The sequence below is a fragment of the Triticum dicoccoides genome, chromosome 4A, assembly GCF_002162155.2.
Source record: "Triticum dicoccoides isolate Atlit2015 ecotype Zavitan chromosome 4A, WEW_v2.0, whole genome shotgun sequence".
NCBI classification, from domain to species: domain Eukaryota; kingdom Viridiplantae; phylum Streptophyta; class Magnoliopsida; order Poales; family Poaceae; genus Triticum; species Triticum dicoccoides.
Genome location: NC_041386.1, coordinates 11,914,827 through 11,937,102, shown reverse-complemented (window position 1 = coordinate 11,937,102; position 22,276 = coordinate 11,914,827). Strand labels below are relative to the sequence as shown.

The window sequence follows — 22,276 nt, the reverse complement described above, 5'->3', positions numbered from 1 at the left end:
AAAAGTACTCCTGCCCAAGTTCCGCCTTGAGGCGGCGGCGCTTCGTCCCGAAAGTCCTCCTCTTATTTTTTTTTCTAGGTCAAAACCACTTATATACCAGAAGATGGGCACCGAAGGTGGGCCGAGGAGGCCACAACCCACCAGGGCGCGCCTGGGGGGCATGGCGCGCCCAGGTGGGTTGTGCCCACCTGGTGCCCCCCTCTGGTGTTTGTTGGCTCCAATATTTCTTAAATAATCCATAAAAAATCTCGGTGAAGTTTCAGCTCATTTGGGTGGTCTGACATAGTTTTTCTAGGTCCAGATTTTCAGCTGCCGGAATTCTCCCTCTTGGTGCGTTCCTTGCAAATTATGAGGGAAAATGCATTAGAATTATTCCAAAAAGCATTATAATGGATAAAAACATTATAAATAACAGTAAGAAAATATGATGCAAAATGGACGTGTCAAAGCCCCATAGTCATCATGAAAAAAAACAAGGACACAAAGTGGACCTCAGTCAAAGGAGTCTCCTTCTTTCTCACCGGGAAACCACCTAAAGCCTCCGCCGATCAAGGAGACGATGCCTTCATCCCGAGGTGCCGCCAAGAAAACCTCGATCAATTAAGTCCCTGTCTTGGACATTGGGATGTCGCCAAGCAACCTCTGGTGAGGATACTTCACATTTATCGCCAAAGCTCCACCAAGCAACTTCGGCAAATGGAGTCTTCATCTTCGTCATCAAAATCACACCAAGTGGCCTCCTCCCAGGAGACTCCGCCTTCGTCCCCAAAGTGCCACATCGGACTCCAGCAAAGCCGGTCCCCGTCTCCGTCACCAGAATGCCGCCAAAGACATGTTTAGCAAACCAAAACTCTGTAACCAATGATACCCAATGGTACGAGCAAAATTTCCTCCTCGATGCCGATGAGGCTCCACGTCTCTTAGGGAAACACTTAGAGGTCGTCAGCAGGCCAAGGTCATTAGCATCCAATCAACGGAGGACCCAGAGAGTTGCTCTGTGCCATGTCCATACACAGCCTCCTCTTGAACGTTGTCTATTTGATCCTCTGCGATGAACCAAGTGGCAGTTTGCCGCGAGTACCACCGCTCAACCCCTCAGTCGAAAAAGCGTGGCAAAAGATCGCTAGCCATCACGCCTAGAGAAAGAGGGTACAAATGAGTGAGCGTGGAACAAAAGGCTCGAGGTATGGGCTCCTCTCCAGGTGCCATGCGAAAATTTGATAATATACCATTTTTAATTAGTTAATCATTTTCTATTTTTGCCCCTATTTTTGCCATGCCAAAGTTGCCCCCGTGGAAAATGATCAAATGTCCCACCCCGAAACGCCCACCAAAGAAATTCGATGGCGGTCTCCTGCTCCTCTTCCTCCATCTTGGGCTCCGCCAAAGCCCTAGCTTCCTTCCATATCTCCCACCTCGCCCCCCAAAGAACAGGTACGAATCTTCCGCCTCTCTTTCTCTTGCGAGTTTTCGTACTACAGAGTTCTTGCCCATGCGTAGTTCCCCCAATCTGTTTCCCTTATAAATCTTGTACTAGTACACAACATAATTGGGGTCAAATTATTTCACACTCGCTGTCAGGCTTTCAGATTCGTTGCCACATTGGTACCTACTCATAACCCAAGAACTCAGGAACCCTAAGAATCCACTGCGATTTCACTAGTATTAGCCGTTCCTCGGAACCCACCGCTCACAGTTGGAAAAACTCTTAAGATCTTGTATCAAATGAAGAATTTAGGATTTCTATTGCGATATTTGAACCTGATTTGGGATTCTTGATTCAGCATCAGCCCGCTTGCGCCTGCAGTGTATCAAGATGTGCTCTGCTCCGGCTGCGCCAGGGGGGTCAAAGAAGACCGTCTGGGTATGGACAGAGAACCGGCAGGTGATGACGGCTGCCGTAGAGAGGGGTTGGAACACTTTCCTCTTTGGATCCAAAGATGTCGGCAAGGACTGGTCATGTGAGAGCAAATTTTTGGCTGTTCCAAGCAGGGATACTATGTCATTTAGTTAAATGGACGAATGTCTTTGATACCCAATGCCTGAAGGCCCTAACCGCTAAGCCAATTAAATTTGAGTGTGTCTGTGTGTGCTGCAGCAACTGCTCGCATCCATCCTCTCTTAAGCCAATTAAATTTGAGTGTGTCTGTGTGTGCTGCAGCAACTGCTCGCATCCATCCTCTCTTTATTGACGGCCTGGAGATTTTCGATGAGGGGAACCAAAAGGTTGCTGCAATTTCTGAAATCTCTTCCCCAGGTGGGCTGCAACTCATACAGCCAGACAATGTGGAAGTACAGAACACCGTGATTCATTTCCGAGGTGATTGGCAGGTCAGACAATCGAGCACCTCAATATCACCATATCATGTTTGAATCTCTAACCCATTTGTAATTTTCTCTTAAGTCCTGACTTACATGGTATATATGTTAGTTTGAACTGGCACAGTGAGATAAACCATCATACTTGAGCTCTTGCAATACTAAGCTCTAAATTTTTTAGTCATCCTTTACCATCTTATTATGTGTTTCAAGAACTCCCTTGTATCTGTGATGAGTGTGCATATGTGAATACACACCTGATATTGTCTATGAAATTGTGTGTCCTCTTTTGCTGTTTCATGCCTGCCAGGTAACTTGTAAACAGTACTCTGCAAACCCACGTCACCCATAGGAAGCACTAACTGGTGTCCTCTTTTGCAAATTCCATAGGTTATACCAGCAGAAAATATAGTTGCTGCCTTCCAAGGATGTGCAGGAATTGTATTGGCTGTTTCGACAAACTCAACTGAGGCTCAAGTTTTTCTTGAGGTAATTATGGAGAGATTTGGACATACAACAGCATATCTTGCATATAATGATGTTATATATTGTCAGTGACTATACTGGATGAGATTGTTTCATAATTTATGATGCCCATTTTGCAGGCCTTGGAGCAAGGGCTTGATGGAGTTGTACTTAAAGTAGAGGACATGGATGATATTATTAAACTCAAGGTATTTCATCACAATTCTGTTCGAACTTCTTTGGTGTGTCTAGGGCACATCTAGATGTGCTCTAGTTATTGCACATCTAAGTGAGTGAATCAAGCATAAAAGAAAAAGAAAAAAGAGAAAGAAAATATTCACACGAATCTTAATGTAAGATCAATGACATATGACTTAGATGTGCAATACTTATGGCACATCTAGATGTGCTTTAGCAAAACTGTAACAAGTAAATCCCTGTCTGGGCAAATAATGATCCCATTTAAAATTAGATATATTGCTCGCTATGTGCACATATCTAGATTTTAGTATACAAAAGGCAGTATTTTGCTATGGTCACTGATTATCGTCTATCTGATCGTATGATTTACCCGTTGTTATTTCTTTCCTCCTTTAATCACTCAGGATTATTTTGACAGAAGGAACGAGGCAAAGAGCCAGTTACAGTTGACAAAGGCTACTGTATCAAAGGTTGAAGTTGTTGGTATGGGCGATCGTGTTTGTGTGGACCTCTGTAGTATCATGCGACCCGGTGAAGGCCTTCTGGTTTGTGTAATTTCTCACCTTTTCACTGTCGAGGAACATATAAAGAAAACAACACTACTAATATCCTACTCCTACTACACACGATTGGTTAAAAGCATACACATGGATGTGACGATGGATGCCATTTTTTTTCAGGTCGGTTCCTATGCAAGAGGAATGTTCCTTGTTCACTCGGAGTGCTTGGAGACAAACTACATTGCTAGCAGACCTTTCAGGGTCAATGCAGTAAGATATCAATCATTTAGAGTGCAGTAAGCTATCTCAGATATTGCATTACAGCAGGCTTCACTACGTATGTCCTTTCCATTTTTAGGGGCCTGTGCATGCATATGTTACAGTCCCTGGGGACAAGACTAGCTACCTCTCAGAGCTGCAATCAGGTAGGGAAGTAATCGTTGTTGATCAAAATGGGTTGTGGCGAACTTCAATTGTTGGCCGCGTGAAGATTGAATCAAGGCCTCTCATCCTTGTAGAAGCAAAGGTACATAAAAAACGTTCTTCCTTTTGATGGTATCTGCACATTCATTCTCAGTTTCATGACGTTACTGGACTTGCTACAGGAGAACTCTGGAAATGGTACATATAGCATTTTCCTTCAAAATGCAGAGACAGTTGCACTTATCGGTCCTGACAGAGGTAAACCCACCCAGCACATATTCTGAAGATAATGTGGTAAAGTTCTTTTGGATTTGTGATTCTAACAAGCCATAAGAAAATATCTATTTCTGAATGACTTGTGTCGGTAGATTAACAGGAAATTTTCCGGTTCCAATGCCTACACAGTTAACTATACTTTAACACTGCCTTAAAAAAATACAATGTCCAACACTGGGAATTCACAGTACAGAGTGTCACCAGAAAATGAAACCTCATACAATTCTGGAAATCAACAGAGTATGAAGTTTTGCAGTAAAAGGAAACCTTTAAAACCATTGTGGGGGGCATTGTACAACCAGTGCAATGTTTTTGCTGAGTTCTCTGATACTCCCCTAGATTTAGTTAAGGTTCAGAACTTCAGATAAGGATTCAAGGTTTATCATCGGTCTTTCTTGACCAACTTACTCCCGAACTGTATGATTGTCTGATGTAGGATCTGGTGGAAGGACTGCTATTCCTGTGACTTCACTGAAAGTTGGCGACGAAGTTTTGGTGAGGAAGCAGGGCGGCGCCCGTCACACTGGAATAGAGATTCAGGAGTTTATTGTCGAGAAATGAGACACGCTGTACCATTTACCCGCCTTAGCAGGCTGGCATGCCCATCGCTGCTGTTTTTGTTCTCCACAACAAATTTGTGCAAGTTCATCAAATCATCACTAAACCCAAGAGTACATCTAGTACATGTACATTCCTGAAATTCAAGGCTCATTTTTCCATTTTATCTTGTTTCAGTTGCATAATGTTGCAAGAGGGGAGTCCTTTCCAGTAGGTATATATTTTTCCCTATCTGGACAAAGGAATTGCGATTGCCTGAGAAATATGCAGCTGTGACAAAAAAAAAACATCAAGACCCTATCTGATAACATGTCAATTTCTTATCGAGCACAATTGGGCGACGAATTTGGTAGCCCATGACAAGCCTGGAAATGCTCCCTGTCCACAGTTTCTGTCATGTCAACAAGGAATCATCCAGTATCATGTCTGCAGATGATAAACCCGGCTCCGCGACGAGGGTTTAGGGTTTAGGAACACCTCTCAGATTTGGTGAAAAACAATTCATCGCAGAGTGCCGTAGTCATATTCCGTGCCACGCCCTACAAATGAGCAAGAAGCATCACTAGAAACAACTATTACACAGCTCGCCAGCAAATGTACAGCCGTACGGATACATCTCTCTCCCACTTCTAAGCTGTGCTTCTAGTGCACTTGCGCGGTCCTAAAAGCCGGTGACGGCGGCGCCATCGCTCCAAGAGAGCGCCGTGGCGAGGGTTGGCCCCTCATTGGCGACTTCGGGACGGTGTTGGAGGTTCTCCGGATGTCAACCTGCGGCGACACTAAATTGCTTTTGGAGTCTTGGAGCTGCTCCAGCTCTTCTAAGACCTCTGAGATCTGCGGACGCATCTTGGCGTCGTTGCAGATGCATTGCAAGGCGAGGTTCGCGACGGCGTGTGCGCCTTTCTTAGGATACTGGCCTCCCAGCTTCGTGTCCATGACACGGTACAGCCTGCGCTTGTCGCGCAGGTGCGGTTTGGCCCAGTCCACTAGGTTCTGCTCTATGCCTGGCTTTGACTTGTCCAGGGCTCGTCTCCCGGTCAGCAGCTCAAGCAACACCACCCCAAAGCTGTAGACGTCTGCCTTAGCAGAGAGGCGACCTGTGAATATTAAGGAACATGAGAATGGGTTTATCCAGAAATAAGCAATGCATATTCATTTAGATTTCATTTATTTCTTACGCACAATATTATCAATACATGTTCATATGTACTGCCATTTTATAAAATCCAAGAATAATATGGCCAGTCTCGAATTTAATAGGAATATAAAGTGGAGTGGACCATTTCCTACATTTAAAATTAGTTTGACTTGACATATAAAACAAAGAAATTGCTGGATCAGGAAATGTAGACAAAACAGAAGGCAAGTGTAGTTGACTATCAAGGGAAATCAGGAAACAATTCCATGATGGCCTACATGATTGGAGAACACCATGATATGATTATGCTACTTTAAACAAATAGGGCTTCACCATGATTCTGTCATAGATATGGGATGATTTAGGCCGGAAAATAATTCAACTTAGGTTTAGCTAATACAGAGCGAAGACCCAACATGGCCCCATTTTTGTAACATGAAACAAAAAAGGGAGACATGGCCCCATTTTTGTAAATACAAACACAAAGATAATCTTCTAACCTGTAGCGATATACTCTGGAGCTGCATATCCATGAGTGCCCATCACTTGCGTGGAAACATGAGTTTTATCCCCAGTTGGACCAGCTTTCGCCAATCCAAAATCTGAAAGCTTCGCGTTGAATTCCTGCATTGAATCAAGAGTAACAAGTTAAGTTAAAAGACCCCAGAGGTTGGCTTGTAATCAGAGTCAACATCATATTTCAACCATACCGAGTCAAGAAGAATGTTTGATGCCTTGAAATCACGGTATATAACTTGGTTTTCAGCATGATGTAAAAATGACAAACCCTTAGCAGCCCCGATAGCAACCTTAAGCCTTATTCCCCATGATAAAGGATCAGCACCTCCTAAAAGAATACAAACATTATTGGTTACTTGATAGTTGACACATGAATATTAAAGACGTCAGAAATCAATGATTTAGCAATAAAACTCATATAGATTAAAGAACATACTTCTGAACAGATGATTCTCCAAACTTCCCTTGGGCATGAACTCATACACCAGAAGTCTGTTGTCACCATCTGAGCAATAACCAATGAGCTTAACAAGATTGGCATGGTGAAGTTGGCCAAGGTAGTTAACCTCCGTCTGAGCAGGAAAATGAACCATCAGGAGACAAGAAAATAGCCGGAGGAAAGTAGAAAATTAGTGGTAAGGAGTCTTGAACCTACCAGCCATTCCTTGTGCCCTTGGAAACCTTCTGGTTTAAGCTTCTTGACAGCAACAACCATACCGCTTCCCGGTTTCGAAGGAGCAAGAGTGTGTTCATCAATCCAACCTTTGAAAACATGCCCAAACCCTCCTTCCCCAAGAAGACTGTCCGGGCGGAAGTTCTTGGTCGCATTTTTAAGATCATTGAACAAGAAGGCCTTCAAGTTCGACGATGACAAGATTTCGCCTTCTGTCCGAGGCGGCTCGCTGCGATCTCTTATAGATGGCAGAGTAAACGTTGAACGAGTTGAGTTGGTCTTGCTCGCAGAAGTAGCAGATGACATGCTTGTTTTGCTGGTCACTTTCGATGGATCTGATGTCCCACCAAGAAACAAAGGAAATGTGTGTAAGAACAAATTGGCAACAACAACATCTTCAGGTTCACAATGATACTGAACATGTGAACTGAAGTAGCTCTCTGCTATCTGAAATTTCAAACCTAAGAAGAAATTGATGTTCCAGTTCATGCACCATGGCATGCTAATATGCTATGCTTACCCTAATAATAAAGGGGGACAAACATAGAGGCGAAGGTGCACCAGAGAGGAACAAAGTAGGTAAAAACTAGTCACCGAAACAGAAGTGTAAGATGCATAACAACATGCTATCCAAATTTTGCCCCACACATGGTACGCCTCTCAGTTCAACACAAACCAAATCCAAGAACTACTACTACCACCAGTACGAATAACCAAAACAGCCCAAGCAATCGAACAAAAAAGATGCCAACCAGGAGGCAAGTACTAGAAGCTGACAAATAGACACAAAGAAAAATAGGGGTAAAAGTAGTAAGAGAGGCACTCACAGGCGGCACTAGTGTTCATGCTGTGATCCACCCGGGCCGTGGACTTCATGCAGTTCCCCATCTCTTCCTCTACTTCCCAGCTGACAGGAAGAGGATGAATGAGCTTCCTTTCCTGAAGATCCACAGGCGAACTCTGCTCCTCTTTCCTCCGCCCCGGGTAAGTCAGCAAAGCTAGAGAGAGATGGCGGGCAACGCGAGGGATCAGGAGGAGCAGCCGCTGAGGATAACTGAGCTGAGCAGCCAACCCTAGAGTCCCAGCCGGTTTCTGGCGAGGCTTTTGGGTCCAGCTGATCTCCGCCGCCACTTGAAGGGGGGGATGAGACTGGAGAAAAATCCGCTGAGGCCGTTGGCCGGCAGCCGCAACGCCAGGAGAGAAACAAGCGAGAAGCTTCAAAAAGTCAATCAAATCCCCTCCTCCTCCTCCGGGCTGACCGAATGGGGGGGAGTCAGTCGGGTCAACTGGAGGCGAGGCCGGCCAGCCAAGCCGCCACGCCGCCTCCAAGAACCGCACGGGGCAGGGCAGGGGAGGGAGGCGGACGCGGCCGCGCGGGAGGAAGATGCTCTCTCGCTCGAGCTGGGGCTGCGGCAGAGTGGGAGGAGGAGCTGCTGAGGGGCGCAGCGGAGGTAGTAGTAGGTCGCCGCCGGCAGCCACCGACCGGCTGGGCTCAGGTGGGAACGGAGCTGCGAATGGGAGCGGCGAGTGGTGGGATCTTCCGCCCCTGTCCCTCTCTTCTACACGTTGGTGGCGGCAACTTTGCGTGCAGGACCTCGACATGTTTGAGTGTTCCGTCTTTAACCCCTGTGCAGAGAAGACGTACGCTTGGATGGTGGTGGAAGTGAACTCCGAGATTGTACAGGGGGCTTTAAGCAAAAGCAGAATGGTAGACCAGTCAAATATGCTTTGCCATGAATTGGTTGTTGATTGCTACTTCCTTAAAGCCAAAAGTATGCGATTCCAGTTGCTACACACATAATTGGAAGAACCCAAGTATTAATGATTATTTTTTTATATGCAATTCCAATTACACTCCATTTAGCCGCTTAAAGCCAAAAGTATCAAATCTTTTCCTTTTACAAATATGTTTTTTCCTATGATAATTATTTCAGCCCCACCGAATAAATGAAATTTGGATATCGAGATCAAATCGTAAAATCATTATTTATATCACATATAAAAGACATAATACTTTTACTAGCTTACCCCTAATCATGAGTCGCACACGAGCCACTTAGAAGAAACCATGGTCGCATGGCTGGTGGATCATCTATCACGTCAGTCTCCGTTGGTTTTTTCGCCTCGCATAATCGAATTTGCTGCGCTCTGCTTTTGGATTTGTTTTGCAATGTCGTCATTTGTATCATCTTTATAGTTTTGGTTCCTTTTTCTAAGTACTCTTGCTAGTGTAAGTAACCTCCACAACGTGTACCCATTAAGCATAATCATGCACCTAGTCGTTCTTTCTCTGTGCTGCCTTACCTATTTCCTTAGCCGCCGCATCTCCTCTGCCGTTTGATCGGCGCCCTTCTCCTCCTCTGTTGGCCCTGTCAGTGGAAGAACAAGGGGAGGCCCAGATCTACCTGTGGGAGTCTTAGTTTTTCCTGTCTTGGGCTTGTGGTAAGTCTATGTTGTCCGTTGTCCGTCACTTCGGCCTTCCGGTGGTGGTGACCTTTAGAAATATGCTCTAAAGGCAATAATAAAGTTGTTATTATTCTATTTTCATGTTTGTGATTAAGTTTATCTTCTATGCTAGAATTGCATTGGTTCCCGAATATGAGATTTGTAGGAAAACCCAATTGCATATATGAAATAATAAATTCCAAACATATCCCTAGTCAAGCCTCTGGACTAGCTCATGTATTGTTGATGGTCTTAATTTTCTGATCATGGACATTGTTAATGTAACAAGGATGCCGACAATAATGAGAGCACATTATCAAGATAACAATGGTGTTGGATATGCCCACTTATGGAATACTTCGAGATCTTGGCGTTTACTTGTGTCCTTAGACCATGAGAATATCGTAGACACAGATACCGGATGGTTGATCCGGGGTCATAAAACGTTATTATGTAACTGGGTAATTGTAAAGGTGATATGTCAAGACTGGAATTTGCCCCTCCGGTGATGGAGAGATACACTCTCGGTCCACTCGGTATTATGGTGTCCAGCATCGCCTGGCTAGGTATTGTGAGTAAAGAGTTAGCCACGGGATACCGGGCTACGGAAACGAGAAGAGAGTACAAACCGGAAACAAGGATAACTAGGTATAGTGATCAAGGAGTTGATCACATCAACGGCCCGGTACGGCCCAGCTTCAGCAACAACAGCTCAAGACCCTCGCAAGGGGCCAATCCTCGCGAGGCGGACTGTAAGTGCATCTAGTGCCACCCCTAGTTGGTTTTGGAGTATTGACAACAAACCTAGTTGAGGGAGTAATGTGTTTGTGAGAATTGCAGGATAACACAGGTAGAAGTCCCTCATTGATTCAGTTTTCCTACCAGAGATGACCCTTAAAAATGTATAAGACATTGATGTCAAAGGTGGTATATGAAGATATTCACATTGAAGACTATGACAAGAGAAGACATCGCATGAAGCCTTTGGAGCTCGAAGACTTAGATCTTTCATAGTTCTTTTTCTTCTTTGTTGAATCATAGGAACCACCGTACTGTTAAGTGGGGTCCAAGAAAACCAGTCAGAATGACTGAAGTGATGCTTAACCAAAACCTATGTCTTCGAGTGAAGACTATGAGAGCGAATCTTGTCCAGAGTCGGACAAGTCAGCTTTGCTTGTAGCCCAAGTAAAGTTGTCGTGTGAGTTTGAAATCTGACCGTTGGAACACGTGTCAGTTCCTTAGTGACCCAGGGTCATTTCGCACAAATCAGGTCGGGTTGCCTAGTGGCTATAAATAGCCCACCCCCTACAACCATAAACGGTTGGTTGCTCAGAGTTAGTGTACGACTTTTGTCGTTTGAGAGCAATCCACCTCGAAGCCTTTGAGAGAGAATTCCTTGTGAGGATAAAGCCCTAACCACCCAGAGCCAAAGAGAATTAGGCATCACTTAAGTCTTCTTGTCTGTGTGATCTAAAGACTTATTACACTTGAGGACTGTGAATCCTCCAGCCAGTTAGGCGTCGCGTTCTGAGCATCCAAGAGACATTGTGGATCGCCGGTGAACGAAGTCTGTGAAGGTTTGGGAGTCTACCTTGAAGACTTACCAGAGTGATTGGGCGAGGTCTGTGTGACCTTAGCTCAAGAGGAATACGGTGAGGACTGGGTGTCCTGAGCTGCGTGTTCAGGACTGGGTATCCGGGACTGTGTGTCCTCAGGTTTAAATACCTAGCCGCCCTAACCAGACGTACAGTTGTCACAGCAACTGGAACTGGTCCAACAAATCATTGTCTTCAATGAGTCACTGGTTTCATCCTTCCCTTCCCTTTACTTACTGTTGGTCCTTATGAAGTCATTGTATGATTGCACTATCTTTTGTCTTCACTGAGTGACTGCGTGTTCTGTTTGGCTTCAGAATATCTTCGTACCTGATCCTTACTACCTAGCTGCTATTAGTCACTGTGCTTTCACTTCATTGAATACTTGACTATGGTTTGCCTAGTGTAGTCTACCTTCCGCTGCATGGTAATAGGTTTATTTCTGTTGTTTGTCTTCGGAACTTCCACGTTTTGAAGACTTTCATAAAAATCGCCTATTCCCCCCCTCTAGTCGATATAACGCACTTTCAATTGGTATCAGAGCTTGGTACTCCCTTGTTCTGTGTGATTCGGTTTAACCACCTGGAGTTTTAGCTATGTCGACTGCAGGCATAATCAAAGTCTTCGCTGCGTGCCCCGTCTTCGATGGAACTGAATATCCCTACTAGAAGAATAAGATGCACATGCATCTTGAAGCCATTGACGTCGACCTATGGTATGTCGTCAAGAACGGCGTTCCCAAGGCTGGAGAAGGTGTCACTGCTGCTGACGTTAAGAAGTTCGTTCAACTGGACTCTACTGCCAAGAATATCATCTGTGGTCATCTGACCAAAGGACAGTATGGCCGCGTGAGTGCTTTGGAAACATCTAAGCTAGTCTGGGACTGGTTCTCCAAGGTCAACGAAGGCGTCTCAACCTAGAGAGAAAAGAATCAGTGTCCTTCGCAACCTCTTCAACCGCTTCAAGAGAAATGACAATGAGAATGTCCAGCTCACGTTTGATCGACTCACTGACATCACAAATGAGCTTCAAGCCCTTGGCGCTACTGAGATCACCAAGCATGAAGTTGTCAAGACACTACTGAGATCACTTGACAGTTCGTTTGACACCCTAGCCCTGATGATTCAAGAACGTCCTGATTTCAAGACACTCGATCCGTCTGACATACTTGAGAGGCTCAACACACATGAGTTTCAGCTTTCTGAGAAAAGAGATATCTACGATCCAAACTATGGGCGAACTCGTGCCTTGAAGGCAAAAATTGTCTCCTCATCTGAAGAAGAATCTGACAGCAGTTCTGATGATCCTGAAGACATTGAAAGGGAACTTGCTATGCTTGTGAAGAAGTTCCAAAAATTCACCAAGAAGAAAGGCTTCAGAAAGTCTTCCCGATCAAGCTCAAGGAATGATGAAGCTTCTGCTCATGACTACAAGAAGAAAACATGTCACAAGTGCAAGAAACCTGGCCACTTCATCTCTGAGTGTCTGCAGTGGGACAATGAAAACAAAAAGAAGAAGAAGAGCAAGGAATATGACTCTAACGACAAGAAGAAGAAGAAATACTCAAAGTCTTCTTCCAAGTCTTCCTCAAAGTCTTCATCACACAAGAAGAGCTCATTTGGCAAGGCACGTGCGTTTGTTGGCAAGGAAATGGATTCAGAGGAGGAGTCCGCTTCTGAGGAGGTGGAGGTGGAGTCTGAGGAGGAGTCCGATTCTGGCGTCGCAAGTCTGGCTACAGCATACGTTGCCAAGTCCATCTTCAACACTGAAGACAATGACTTCATCACCGACACCGATGCAAATGACAAGGACTACTCCGCTCCTACCTACTGCTTCATGGCACGCAGTGCCAAGGTAAACACACGCACTACTCACTATCAAACATCTAGTGACGATGACTCTGATTGTGGTTCAAAACCCAGCTACAAAACACTTCCTAAAATTGCAACTGAACAACAGAAAGCCATGGAACATATTCAAAAACTGTTAGACAAAAGCGATGATCTGTTAGGCGTTGAAATGACTCGATCTGAGTCCTTAATTGAAGACATAAAAAATCTTCACGTTAAGTATGAGGAACTTGAAAGTCGTCATGAAATGCTCTCAACAACTCATGAAAAGCTTTCCTATGATTATCTTCAAAGGAAGCAAGATCTTGAGAAACTGAGAGCGGCTCATGAAGATCTTCAAAAGGAAAATGAGTCACTTCGCGCCAAACAGATCAGTTCCGCTCAGGAAGGATTTGAACCACCATGTCTTAAATGCATTGAGCGTGATAATACTACTTCTGTTGCTGAATGTTCTACTGCTGCTACTGTTGCAATATCTTCAACTGTTGATGTGGAAACTAACCCCTCTGCTGAGGATACCACTGCTATTGCTGATGAGAATGCTGGGTTGAAGACATTGCTTGAAATAGGGATGTACAAAAGTCTTAAAGGGCATCAGACACTATGTGATGTCCTCAAAAAGCAGATCTTGAATCGAAACCCGAGGAAAGAGGGTGTTGGGTTCATAAGGAAAATGAATGATGATGGCTCTTACTGGAAACCTGAGCAGTACCCCAAAACCACATGGGTTGCTGCAAAGGAATCTTCAGCAGATCCATCCACTCTATCTGGCTTCACTTGTGCAAAACCTATTGTCATTGATGAATCCTTTGATGCAAACTATAAACTGTTTAAGAATCAGAATGGTGAAGTGTTTGCCAGGTACATTGGTACTAACTGCAGGAATGGACCGCCTAAGAAGAAGATCTGGGTGCCGAAAAGGTGTTTGGAAAATCTTCCTGTGAATGTCATCATGACACCACAGATGAAGAAGACAAACCCCAGACCACAGGCTTCATACGGCCCAAAGGCTTCATACAGACAGAGGACTCACCTGAGTCGCACTAACGCAAATGTTTTGCAGGGAAACCATACTTAGGCCTATGAATATGAGCGCGGTTCATCGAACCGCCATGTTCATAAGACCAAGAACTATTCTGCTTATTCTTATAAGAACTAGTGTTCGCCTGCAAGACTTTTTGCTAGGGCTCCAAAGCCAAAGTTCTCAGACGCTGCACTTAGACTTATTGCTTCTAAGCCACCCTTGAAGATGTGGGTGGCTAAGAAAGCTTAACTCTCTTTTGCAGGGAAAGGTCTCCAACAGAAAACCAAAATCGTCTGACGCTATTGCTGGGGACCTTAAACATCTTGTAGGGCGCAAGATCAAATGCCCGAATGGTCTTACTATGTACTTCGTTCCTGAATCGCTTGCTACTCTTCCTATTAGTCCTAATATGGATCTAAGCTTTCATAACCCACTGGTTCGTCAAATGTTTTTGCTTCACAATTCTCTTCGTGAAGCCTATCCCCCTAACTGCACTGTAGGGTACGACACCAGCGTCTTCAGAATGGATTATTGATAGTGGGTGTATCAATCACATGACTGGCAAAAGAAGCCTTCTTATGGACTCAACATTACGTCCATCCGACAAGAGTCACATCACATTTGTTGACACTGGTAAAAGTAAGGTACTGGTCTAGGTAGAGTTGCAATCTCAAAGGATCAACACATGGATAAAGTCATGCTTGTTGAATCCCTTGGCTTCAACTTAATGTCTGTCTCAATGCTTTGTGACTTGAACATGATCGTAATATTTGGAAAATATCGCTGCCTTGTTCTAATGGAATCTGACAAGTCTCTAGTGTTTGAAGGGTATCGGAAAGATGATTTGTACGTAGTAGATTTCTCAGCAGGACCACAGCTTGCCGTATGTCTTCTAGCAAAAGCTTCAGAATGCTGCCTCTGGCATCGGAGGCTAGGGCATGCTGGCATGAGGAACCTCCACACCCTTGCAAAGAAGAAGCATGTCATAGGCATCGAGGGCGTCAAATTCAAGAAAGATCACTTATGCGGTGCCTGTGAAGCAGGAAAGATGACGAGGGCCAAACATCCCTCGAAGACAATCATGACAACTACTCGACCCTTCGAACTTCTCCACATGGATCTTTTCGGTCCCACTCATTACTCAACTCTTACTACTACTGCTTGTCTCTATGGTTTTGTCATTGTTGATGATTATTCTAGATATACTTGGGTGCACATAATCCTCTACAAGACTGAAGTGCAGGATGTCTTCAGACGCTTCGCTAATTGAGCAATGAACAACTATGGCGCCAAGATAAAGCACGTTAGAAGTGACAATGGCACTGAATTCAAGAACACCGGCCTTGATACATATCTTGATACCTTGGGCATCACACATGAATTTTCAGCCCCGTACACGCCACAACAGAATGGCATCGTCGAACGCAAGAACAGAACACTCATTGAGATGGCCCGAACGATGCTTGATGAATACAAGACTCCAAGAAAATTCTGGCCTGAAGCCATTGATACTGCATGCCATACAATCAATCGTGTTTATCTTCACAAGCTTCTGAACAAGACATCTTATGAGCTCCTTACTGGCAAGAAGCCAAATGTCAGTTACTTCAGAGTATTTGGTGCCAGGTGCTGGATCAAGGATCCACAGCATACTTCAAAATTTGCACCAAAAGCACATGAGGGTTTTATGCTTGGATATGGAAAGGATTCGCACTCCTATAGAGTCTTCAATCTCTTCCATTATAAAGTGGTTGAAACAGTGGATGTGCGGTTTGATGAGACTAACGGTTCACAAAGAGAGCACCTCCCAAATGTGCTAGATGAAGTTCCATCCAACAAATCAATCAAGCTTATGGGAACCGGAGAAATAATACCCTCTGAAGCTCAACCTGAAGAGGAACTTATCATCTCCGCACCTGATCAACCTGAAGACAATGCTCAGCCTGAAGACAATCCCACTAACAATGACAATGATCAGCAAAAGCAAAACCTTCGCCCTGTACATCCTCGTGTTGCCAATGAAGTGCAGATTGAGAGAATAATTGATAGCATCAGTGCACCCGGTCCGCTCACTCGATCAAGGGCAACTCAGCTAGCAAATTTCTGTGGGCACTTCGCATTCGTCTCAATAATAGAACCCAAGAAAGTTGAAGAAGCCTTCATGGAACCTGAATGGATTCAAGCTATGCAAGAAGAGCTTCAACAGTTTGAGCTGAATAATGTATGGGAACTGGTTAAGCGCCCTGATCCTCGGAAGCACAACATAATAGGCACCAAATGGATATACCGCAACAAGCAAGATGAGCATGGTCAAGTTGTCAGAAACAAAGCTCGTCTCGTTGCTCAAGGATATACTCAAGTGGAAGGCATTGACTTCGATGAAACATTTGCTCCTGTGGCTAGACTTGAAGCCATACGCATACTGCTGGCCTATGCAAATCATCATAACATACTTCTATATCAAATGGATGTGAAGAGCGCCTTTCTCAATGGCAAGATTGAAGAAGAAGTGTATGTTGCACAACCGCCTGGCTTTGAAGATCCAAAACATCCTGACATGGTATGCAAGCTCAACAAGGCACTGTATGGCCTCAAACAAGGCCCTCGGGCCTGGTATGACACACTCAAATACTTCCTGAAGAGCAAAGGCTTCATACCTGGTTCCCTCGACCCCACTCTCTTCACGAAGACATATGATGGTGAACTGTTTGTGTGCCAAATATATGTGGATGACATTATCTTCGGCTGCACCAATCAGAAGTACAGTGAAGAGTTTGGATATATGATGCAAGAGCAATATCAGATGTCCATGATGGGAGAGCTGAAGTTCTTCCTCGATCTTCAAATACGACAGCAACGCAACGGCATCTTCATATCTCAAGAGAAGTACCTCAAAGATTGCCTGAAGAAGTTCGTATGCAAGATCGCAAAGGTTTCACGACGCCAATGCCAGCCAAGCATCATCTGGGTCCTGACGACAATGGTAAAGAGTTCGACCAAAAGGTATACCGCTCCATGATTGGTTCTTTGCTCTATCTATGTGCATCTAGGCCAGATATTATGCTTAGTGTTTGCATGTGTGCTCGATTTCAAGCGGCACCAAAGGAGTCGCATCACTTAGGTGTGAAGCGAATTCTTCGATATTTGGCTCACACCCCAACTCTAGGATTATGGTATCCAAAGGGCTCAGAGTTTGATCTGGTTGGATTCTCGGATGCTGATTATGCTGGTGACAAAGTGGATCACAAGTCTACATCCGGCACATGTCACTTTTTGGGACGATCACTTGTATGTTGGTCTTCAAAGAAGCAGAACTGTGTATCTCTCTCCACTGCTGAATCTGAATACATTGCTGCTGGATCTTGCTGCGCTCAGCTTCTGTGGATGAAGCAAACACTCAAGGACTATGGCATTCATCTGAAGTAAGTGCCACTCTACTGCGACAACGAAAGCGCCATCAAGATTGCCAACAACCCAGTTCAGCACTCGAAGACAAAACACATTGAAATTTGTCATCACTTTCTCAGAGATCATGTTGTGAAGGAAGATATTGACATCATACATGTCAACACTGAAGAGCAATTGGCAGATATCTTTACCAAGCCCTTGGATGAAAAGAGATTTTGCAAGTTACGGTGTGAGCTAAATATCTTGGAATCCTCAAATGTCCTGTGATCAGGCACACATCCTAACACTTATGCATATTGATGACTTAGATGTGCAACACACGAAGTAAAGTATATCTTCAATCAATGAAGACATACATTCTAAGTGTGAATACATTAATGTGGAATTTGACTTCGGAGCGCCACGATAATTGTGCGCCGTGTCTGGGTCCAATACTTCCTACACGGTGGGTAACGCCACCACCAAATGTTCTGTTTGAAGTGTTTCACTCATGGTGTTACATTTGCCATGTCTTCGCATTTGGTTTGGCTTCAATCTCAACATGTCTTCATGATTATCTTCACCATGTTGATTATATATATATATATACTAGTGTTCTATCCTCTACAGCATTCACTTATAGCTATGTCTTCTTGTTGAATCTTTTGAACTAAGTGAATGTGATCGGACCCTAACCTCTCTATGCTTTCTATCTCAAACTCTATCTCTCCAAATCATATGCATTCTATTGAAACAGTCGAATGTCTTCTCTGCGTCCTTGTCAGCAGAAGATACAGAGACAAACATTAAGTCCGTTTTCAATGCTCATTCCTTCACCTGAAACCCGGAGAAGTGGGAACGACCACCCGACAATCCAGGTGTGCGTGGGACTTGGAACAACCCCCGATATGCTGCATGATGGCCACGTGTTCCTCAGATGTGAATCGCCAGGGGCACCTATGTAATAACGCAGTGCCGCCCCTGTACCTATAAATACACACCTCACGGCAGTCATTATCTCTTCTTCCACTCTCGCATGAACCCTAGCGCCACCGCTAGCCCTCGACGACGCCGGTGACGAAGCGCTTTGCTACCGCAACCTCTCCGACGCCATCTTCACGCCGACCACGGACATCATCTTCTCCGCCGTCGCTGTAGGTGTCTTCCGTCGCCAAGTTAGGGCACGGACGATCGAACTGCTCGGCCTCCTCTTCCACTCCGTCTAGCAGTTCTTCGTGTGGTAAATAAAACTTCCTTTTTACAGCCCCCTTGATCCTATAGCTTCGTCACTTTCTACCACAAGCAGTTTCTATTCACACAAGTTGGATCACTTACATACTGCATCTCATAATATGCCTAGATTATTCACTTGTATTTCACAAAGTAGTTAGATTCCTCACTTGTACTGATCCATGGATTCGTACAAATCTGGAACCAACTCCTTATCTATGAGTGAATGTCTTCGCACGATGAGGTCAATGTCTTCTAAACTGATTTATCTTCAAAATCTTCTGAGAATGCATATGACCTCTTCCCCTTCCCTCGCACCTTAATGCTGTCACAGGTACATGTCCGTGGGAGAATCCCTTGGTTCTCATAGTCTGCATTCATTTGCAGAATACTTACAGCATCACATAAATTCTCCTGAAGCCAGTTCCTGTTTGTCCAGCAAGCAAAAACCTTTGAAGCCTTTGAATGTATTGAAGCCTTTTGGTTTAAAGTTCATGGCTTCAGAGAAATCAGCAAGGAAGGGTGGCAGAAAGCGTCGAGGAGAAATATCAAGAGATCTGCCCGATGACCTCTCAGAGCTGTACAAGACAGATCCTGAAGAGGATTAATCAGCGCAAGGCACGAATCCAATGGATTCGACGCTATTGGGCAGAACAGTGGTTCAAGTACAGATTTGTGATAAAGGAATATGTTGAAAAGAATGCCATCAAGCGACCATGCGGAGACATCCTCTACAAAAATCTTCAACCCAGGACTAGAGATGAAGCCATTGAACAAGGCTTCTATCCCTGCATGGTCCGTGGACCACAACCTGCGGATGCTGACCCATCGTCCCTGCTATGGTGTCGTGACGACAATCTGTTTAAGCGCAACTTCTAGTTTGCCCAGAACTCAGCGAAGCAGAATAAGAAGTCTTTGGGATTATATTTCAACCCTGGTCCCTCTGCTCCCCGTGCCGATGGAACTCGCGAAGCTGAACCCAATCTTCTTGGGCCCTTCTACAACTTGGAAGGTCTCATCACTCACATCGTGGTTCAAGGGACAGCAGTGAATGAGTCTGCAGATGACGCTGAATCAGATGAAGCGCCTGCAGCGCCGAAGCCAAAGAAGCTGAAGCAGCCAAAAGCTTCAAAGCCTACCTCTGCACCAAAAATCTCACGGGCGAAGCCACTGGCAACTGCACCTCCTGAAGACAGTATGCAGTCTGAAGATTTGTCACGCATCTCCAAGCCCCAGACGGTCAAGATGCCTCTGCCATACATCGGCCAAGAGCTGACAGCTGCTGCCATTCTGCGCAACGATGCCATTGATCTGTCCAGTGATGAAGATCTTGCAGATGACGCTCTTGAGCAACTCATCAAGAGCAAAGAAGAAGCAGAAATCTTCAATGATCTGCCTCTCTTTGATGTGACAATCATCCACAACTTCATTGATGGGTGGTTTGACACGCCAAACATCAGCTTCGAAGATCTGCAATTACCCATTGGCCTCAGTGTCGCCTTTCATGGCGCCATTGCTTCAGAGCTAGCTCTCGCTCAGCGCATCGTTGAACTGAAGCAAAAGATTGACTATGAAAAGGCTCAGTTCAAGAAGCATATGGCCAAGCTCAGCATGCAAGAGGTGAAAAACTTCAAAATTATGCTGCACGAGCTCAAAGAAGCCTTTCTCAAGAAACGCGCAGAAGCTCAAGGTTCTCGGGAGCGCATGAAGAGCCTGGATGACAAGTGTGTGCAAGGCTACAACGAAGCTGAGAAGGGCAAGGCCCTTGGGCGTCCGGGCATTGATCCCAGGATGGCTGCTAAGCAGAAGAAGAAACCCATTGTGGCCGAACCTCTCGCACCAAGGCAGGAAGCAGATCCCATTGTCCTCCCAACTAGCATGACTGGCTTGAAGCCAAAGGCCCGGTCAACCGCTTCAGAGCTGAAGAAGACGAGGACTGCTGAGGCTGAAGCCAGGAAGAGGAAACATCCTGAAGCCTCTGCTACTGCCCCCTCCAAGAAGAAGAGGAAGACCAAGAAGGAACGGGCTGCTCCCACAGAGCCCTTGATTGTTGAACCCATCTCCATGGTTCACCCCGACGCTGAACCGCAAGAACGTCAACTGACTGTCCATGAGCCTTCTTTCACAGAGGCTCATGAGCTGAAGACTTTCCAGCAGCTGATCCCATCGCTGCTGAAGACATTGGTCACCATGACCATGTTGAAGATGATGCAGTCCTTCCTCAGCTCGAGCACAGCGAACTCATCAGCATTGGTCGTCCTCTGACGCCAATTGCTCGGGATGCTTCACGGGCTGATCACCCACAAGAGGAAGAAGACTTTGAGGCCCAGCCAACTCCAACTCCACAGGCGTCGCCAGCATTGCGCAGGATTCGCAAAGGACCAAGGCCTCCAGTCTCTGCGTCTGAAGTTAAAGCTGCCGAAGACATTCCGGCTGCATCAGCCGATGAAGAAGAAGCCCCAGAAGCTGCTACTCCCCTGTCCCACCAAGAAGCGGTTCTCGAGGAGAACGTGACTGTGACTGACTCTCCAGCTCGTCAAGTGGAGGTTGAAAATCTTGAGGCTGCCACCACCAACACAAATGAAGCCACTAACGTTGTCATGGCTGAAGCTAATGTGGAGCCCTCACCAACAAACGCACCAGAAGTCAGCGAAGCCACTGATCCCACTGCTTCTGTTCTTGCGCCTGCTGCCGGTCCTCAGTTCAACTATCATGTTGAGCACAGGTCTCAGGTACAGAAGCCAATCCCAAGATTGCCCAGGTTCTCAGGTCCTGCATCAGCACCTGGATCCTTCAATATCAATGGCTTCAAAGCAGACAACACTTGAAGGAAATATGCCCTAGAGGCAATAATAAAGTTATTATTTATTTCCTTATATCATGATAAATGTTTATTATTCATGCTAGAATTGTATTAACCGGAAACATAATACATGTGTGAATACATAGACAAACAGAGTGTCACTAGTATGCCTCTACTTGACTAGCTCGTTAATCGAAGATGGTTATGTTTCCTAACCATGAACAAAAGAGTTGTTATTTGATTAACGGGATCACATCATTAGAAGAATGATGTGATTGACATGACCCATTCCATTAGCTTAGCACCCGATCGTTTAGTATGTTGCTATTGCTTTCTTCATGACTTATACATGTTCCTATGACTATGAGATTATGCAACTCCCGTTTGCCAGAGGAACACTTTGTGTGCTACCAAACGTCACAACTTAACTGGGTGATTATAAAGGAGCTCTACGGGTGTCTCCAAAGGTACATGTTGGTGGCGTATTTCGAGATTAGGATTTGTCACTCCGTTTGTCGGAGAGGTATCTCTGGGCCCTCTCGGTAATGCACATCACATAAGCCTTGCAAGCATTGCAACTAATGAGTTAGTTGCGAGATAATGTATTACGAAACGAGTAAAGAGACTTGCCGGTAACGAGATTGAACTAGGTATTGAGATACCGACGATCGAATCTCGGGCAAGTAACATACCGATGACAAAGGGAACAACGTATGTTGTTATGTGGTCTGACCGATAAAAGATCTTCGTAGAATATGTAGGAGCCAATATGAGCATCCAGGTTCCGCTATTGGTTATTGACCGGAGATGTGTCTCGGTCATGTCTACATTGTTCTCGAACCCGTAGGGTCCGCACGCTTAAGGTTTCGA

General features: G+C 45.1%; 2 protein-coding genes across 7 annotated transcripts; one reads left to right on the top strand and one right to left on the bottom strand.

The window, feature by feature from the left end:
* Window positions 1–1,311: 1,311 nt before the first annotated feature.
* On the top strand, window positions 1,312–4,908 carry LOC119284599 (3-dehydroquinate synthase homolog). Of its 6 annotated transcripts, none has more exons than XM_037563736.1 (10): window positions 1,312–1,434; window positions 1,791–1,961; window positions 2,162–2,331; window positions 2,710–2,808; window positions 2,925–2,993; window positions 3,390–3,530; window positions 3,666–3,755; window positions 3,844–4,011; window positions 4,091–4,166; window positions 4,621–4,908. In XM_037563736.1, exons 1-10 carry the CDS (start codon window positions 1,344–1,346, stop codon window positions 4,743–4,745), a joined length of 1,200 nt encoding a protein of 399 aa, XP_037419633.1. In that variant the 5' UTR covers window positions 1,312–1,343; the 3' UTR covers window positions 4,746–4,908. The 6 variants fall into 6 exon arrangements, with proteins under 6 accessions (XP_037419633.1, XP_037419632.1, XP_037419631.1 ...); XM_037563735.1 differs by having other exon boundaries at window positions 3,390–3,536; XM_037563734.1 differs by having other exon boundaries at window positions 1,785–1,961.
* Window positions 4,909–5,227: 319 nt separating this feature from the next.
* On the bottom strand, window positions 5,228–8,592 carry LOC119284598 (probable serine/threonine-protein kinase PBL3). Its single transcript, XM_037563732.1, has 6 exons — window positions 7,900–8,592; window positions 7,055–7,407; window positions 6,836–6,971; window positions 6,591–6,727; window positions 6,381–6,504; window positions 5,228–5,839 (listed from the first exon to the last, which is right to left on the bottom strand). Exons 1-6 carry the CDS (start codon window positions 7,958–7,960, stop codon window positions 5,385–5,387), a joined length of 1,266 nt encoding a protein of 421 aa, XP_037419629.1. The 5' UTR covers window positions 7,961–8,592; the 3' UTR covers window positions 5,228–5,384.
* Window positions 8,593–22,276: the final 13,684 nt, after the last annotated feature.

Excerpts from the sequence above, each read along its gene's own strand:
- LOC119284598 (XM_037563732.1), bottom strand. The coding sequence starts at position 7,960 with ATGGGGAACTGCATGAAGTCCACGGCCCGGGTGGATCACAGCATGAAC. Across the intron at positions 6,728-6,835 it reads GGAGAATCATCTGTTCAGAA|GAGGTGCTGATCCTTTATCA; the intron begins GTATGTTCTTTA and ends GTATTCTTTTAG. Across the intron at positions 5,840-6,380 it reads TCCAGAGTATATCGCTACAG|GTCGCCTCTCTGCTAAGGCA; the intron begins GTTAGAAGATTA and ends TAATATTCACAG.
- LOC119284599 (XM_037563733.1), top strand. The coding sequence starts at position 1,344 with ATGGCGGTCTCCTGCTCCTCTTCCTCCATCTTGGGCTCCGCCAAAGCC. Across the intron at positions 1,962-2,161 it reads TGTCGGCAAGGACTGGTCAT|CAACTGCTCGCATCCATCCT; the intron begins GTGAGAGCAAAT and ends TGTGTGCTGCAG. Across the intron at positions 4,167-4,620 it reads ACTTATCGGTCCTGACAGAG|GATCTGGTGGAAGGACTGCT; the intron begins GTAAACCCACCC and ends TGTCTGATGTAG.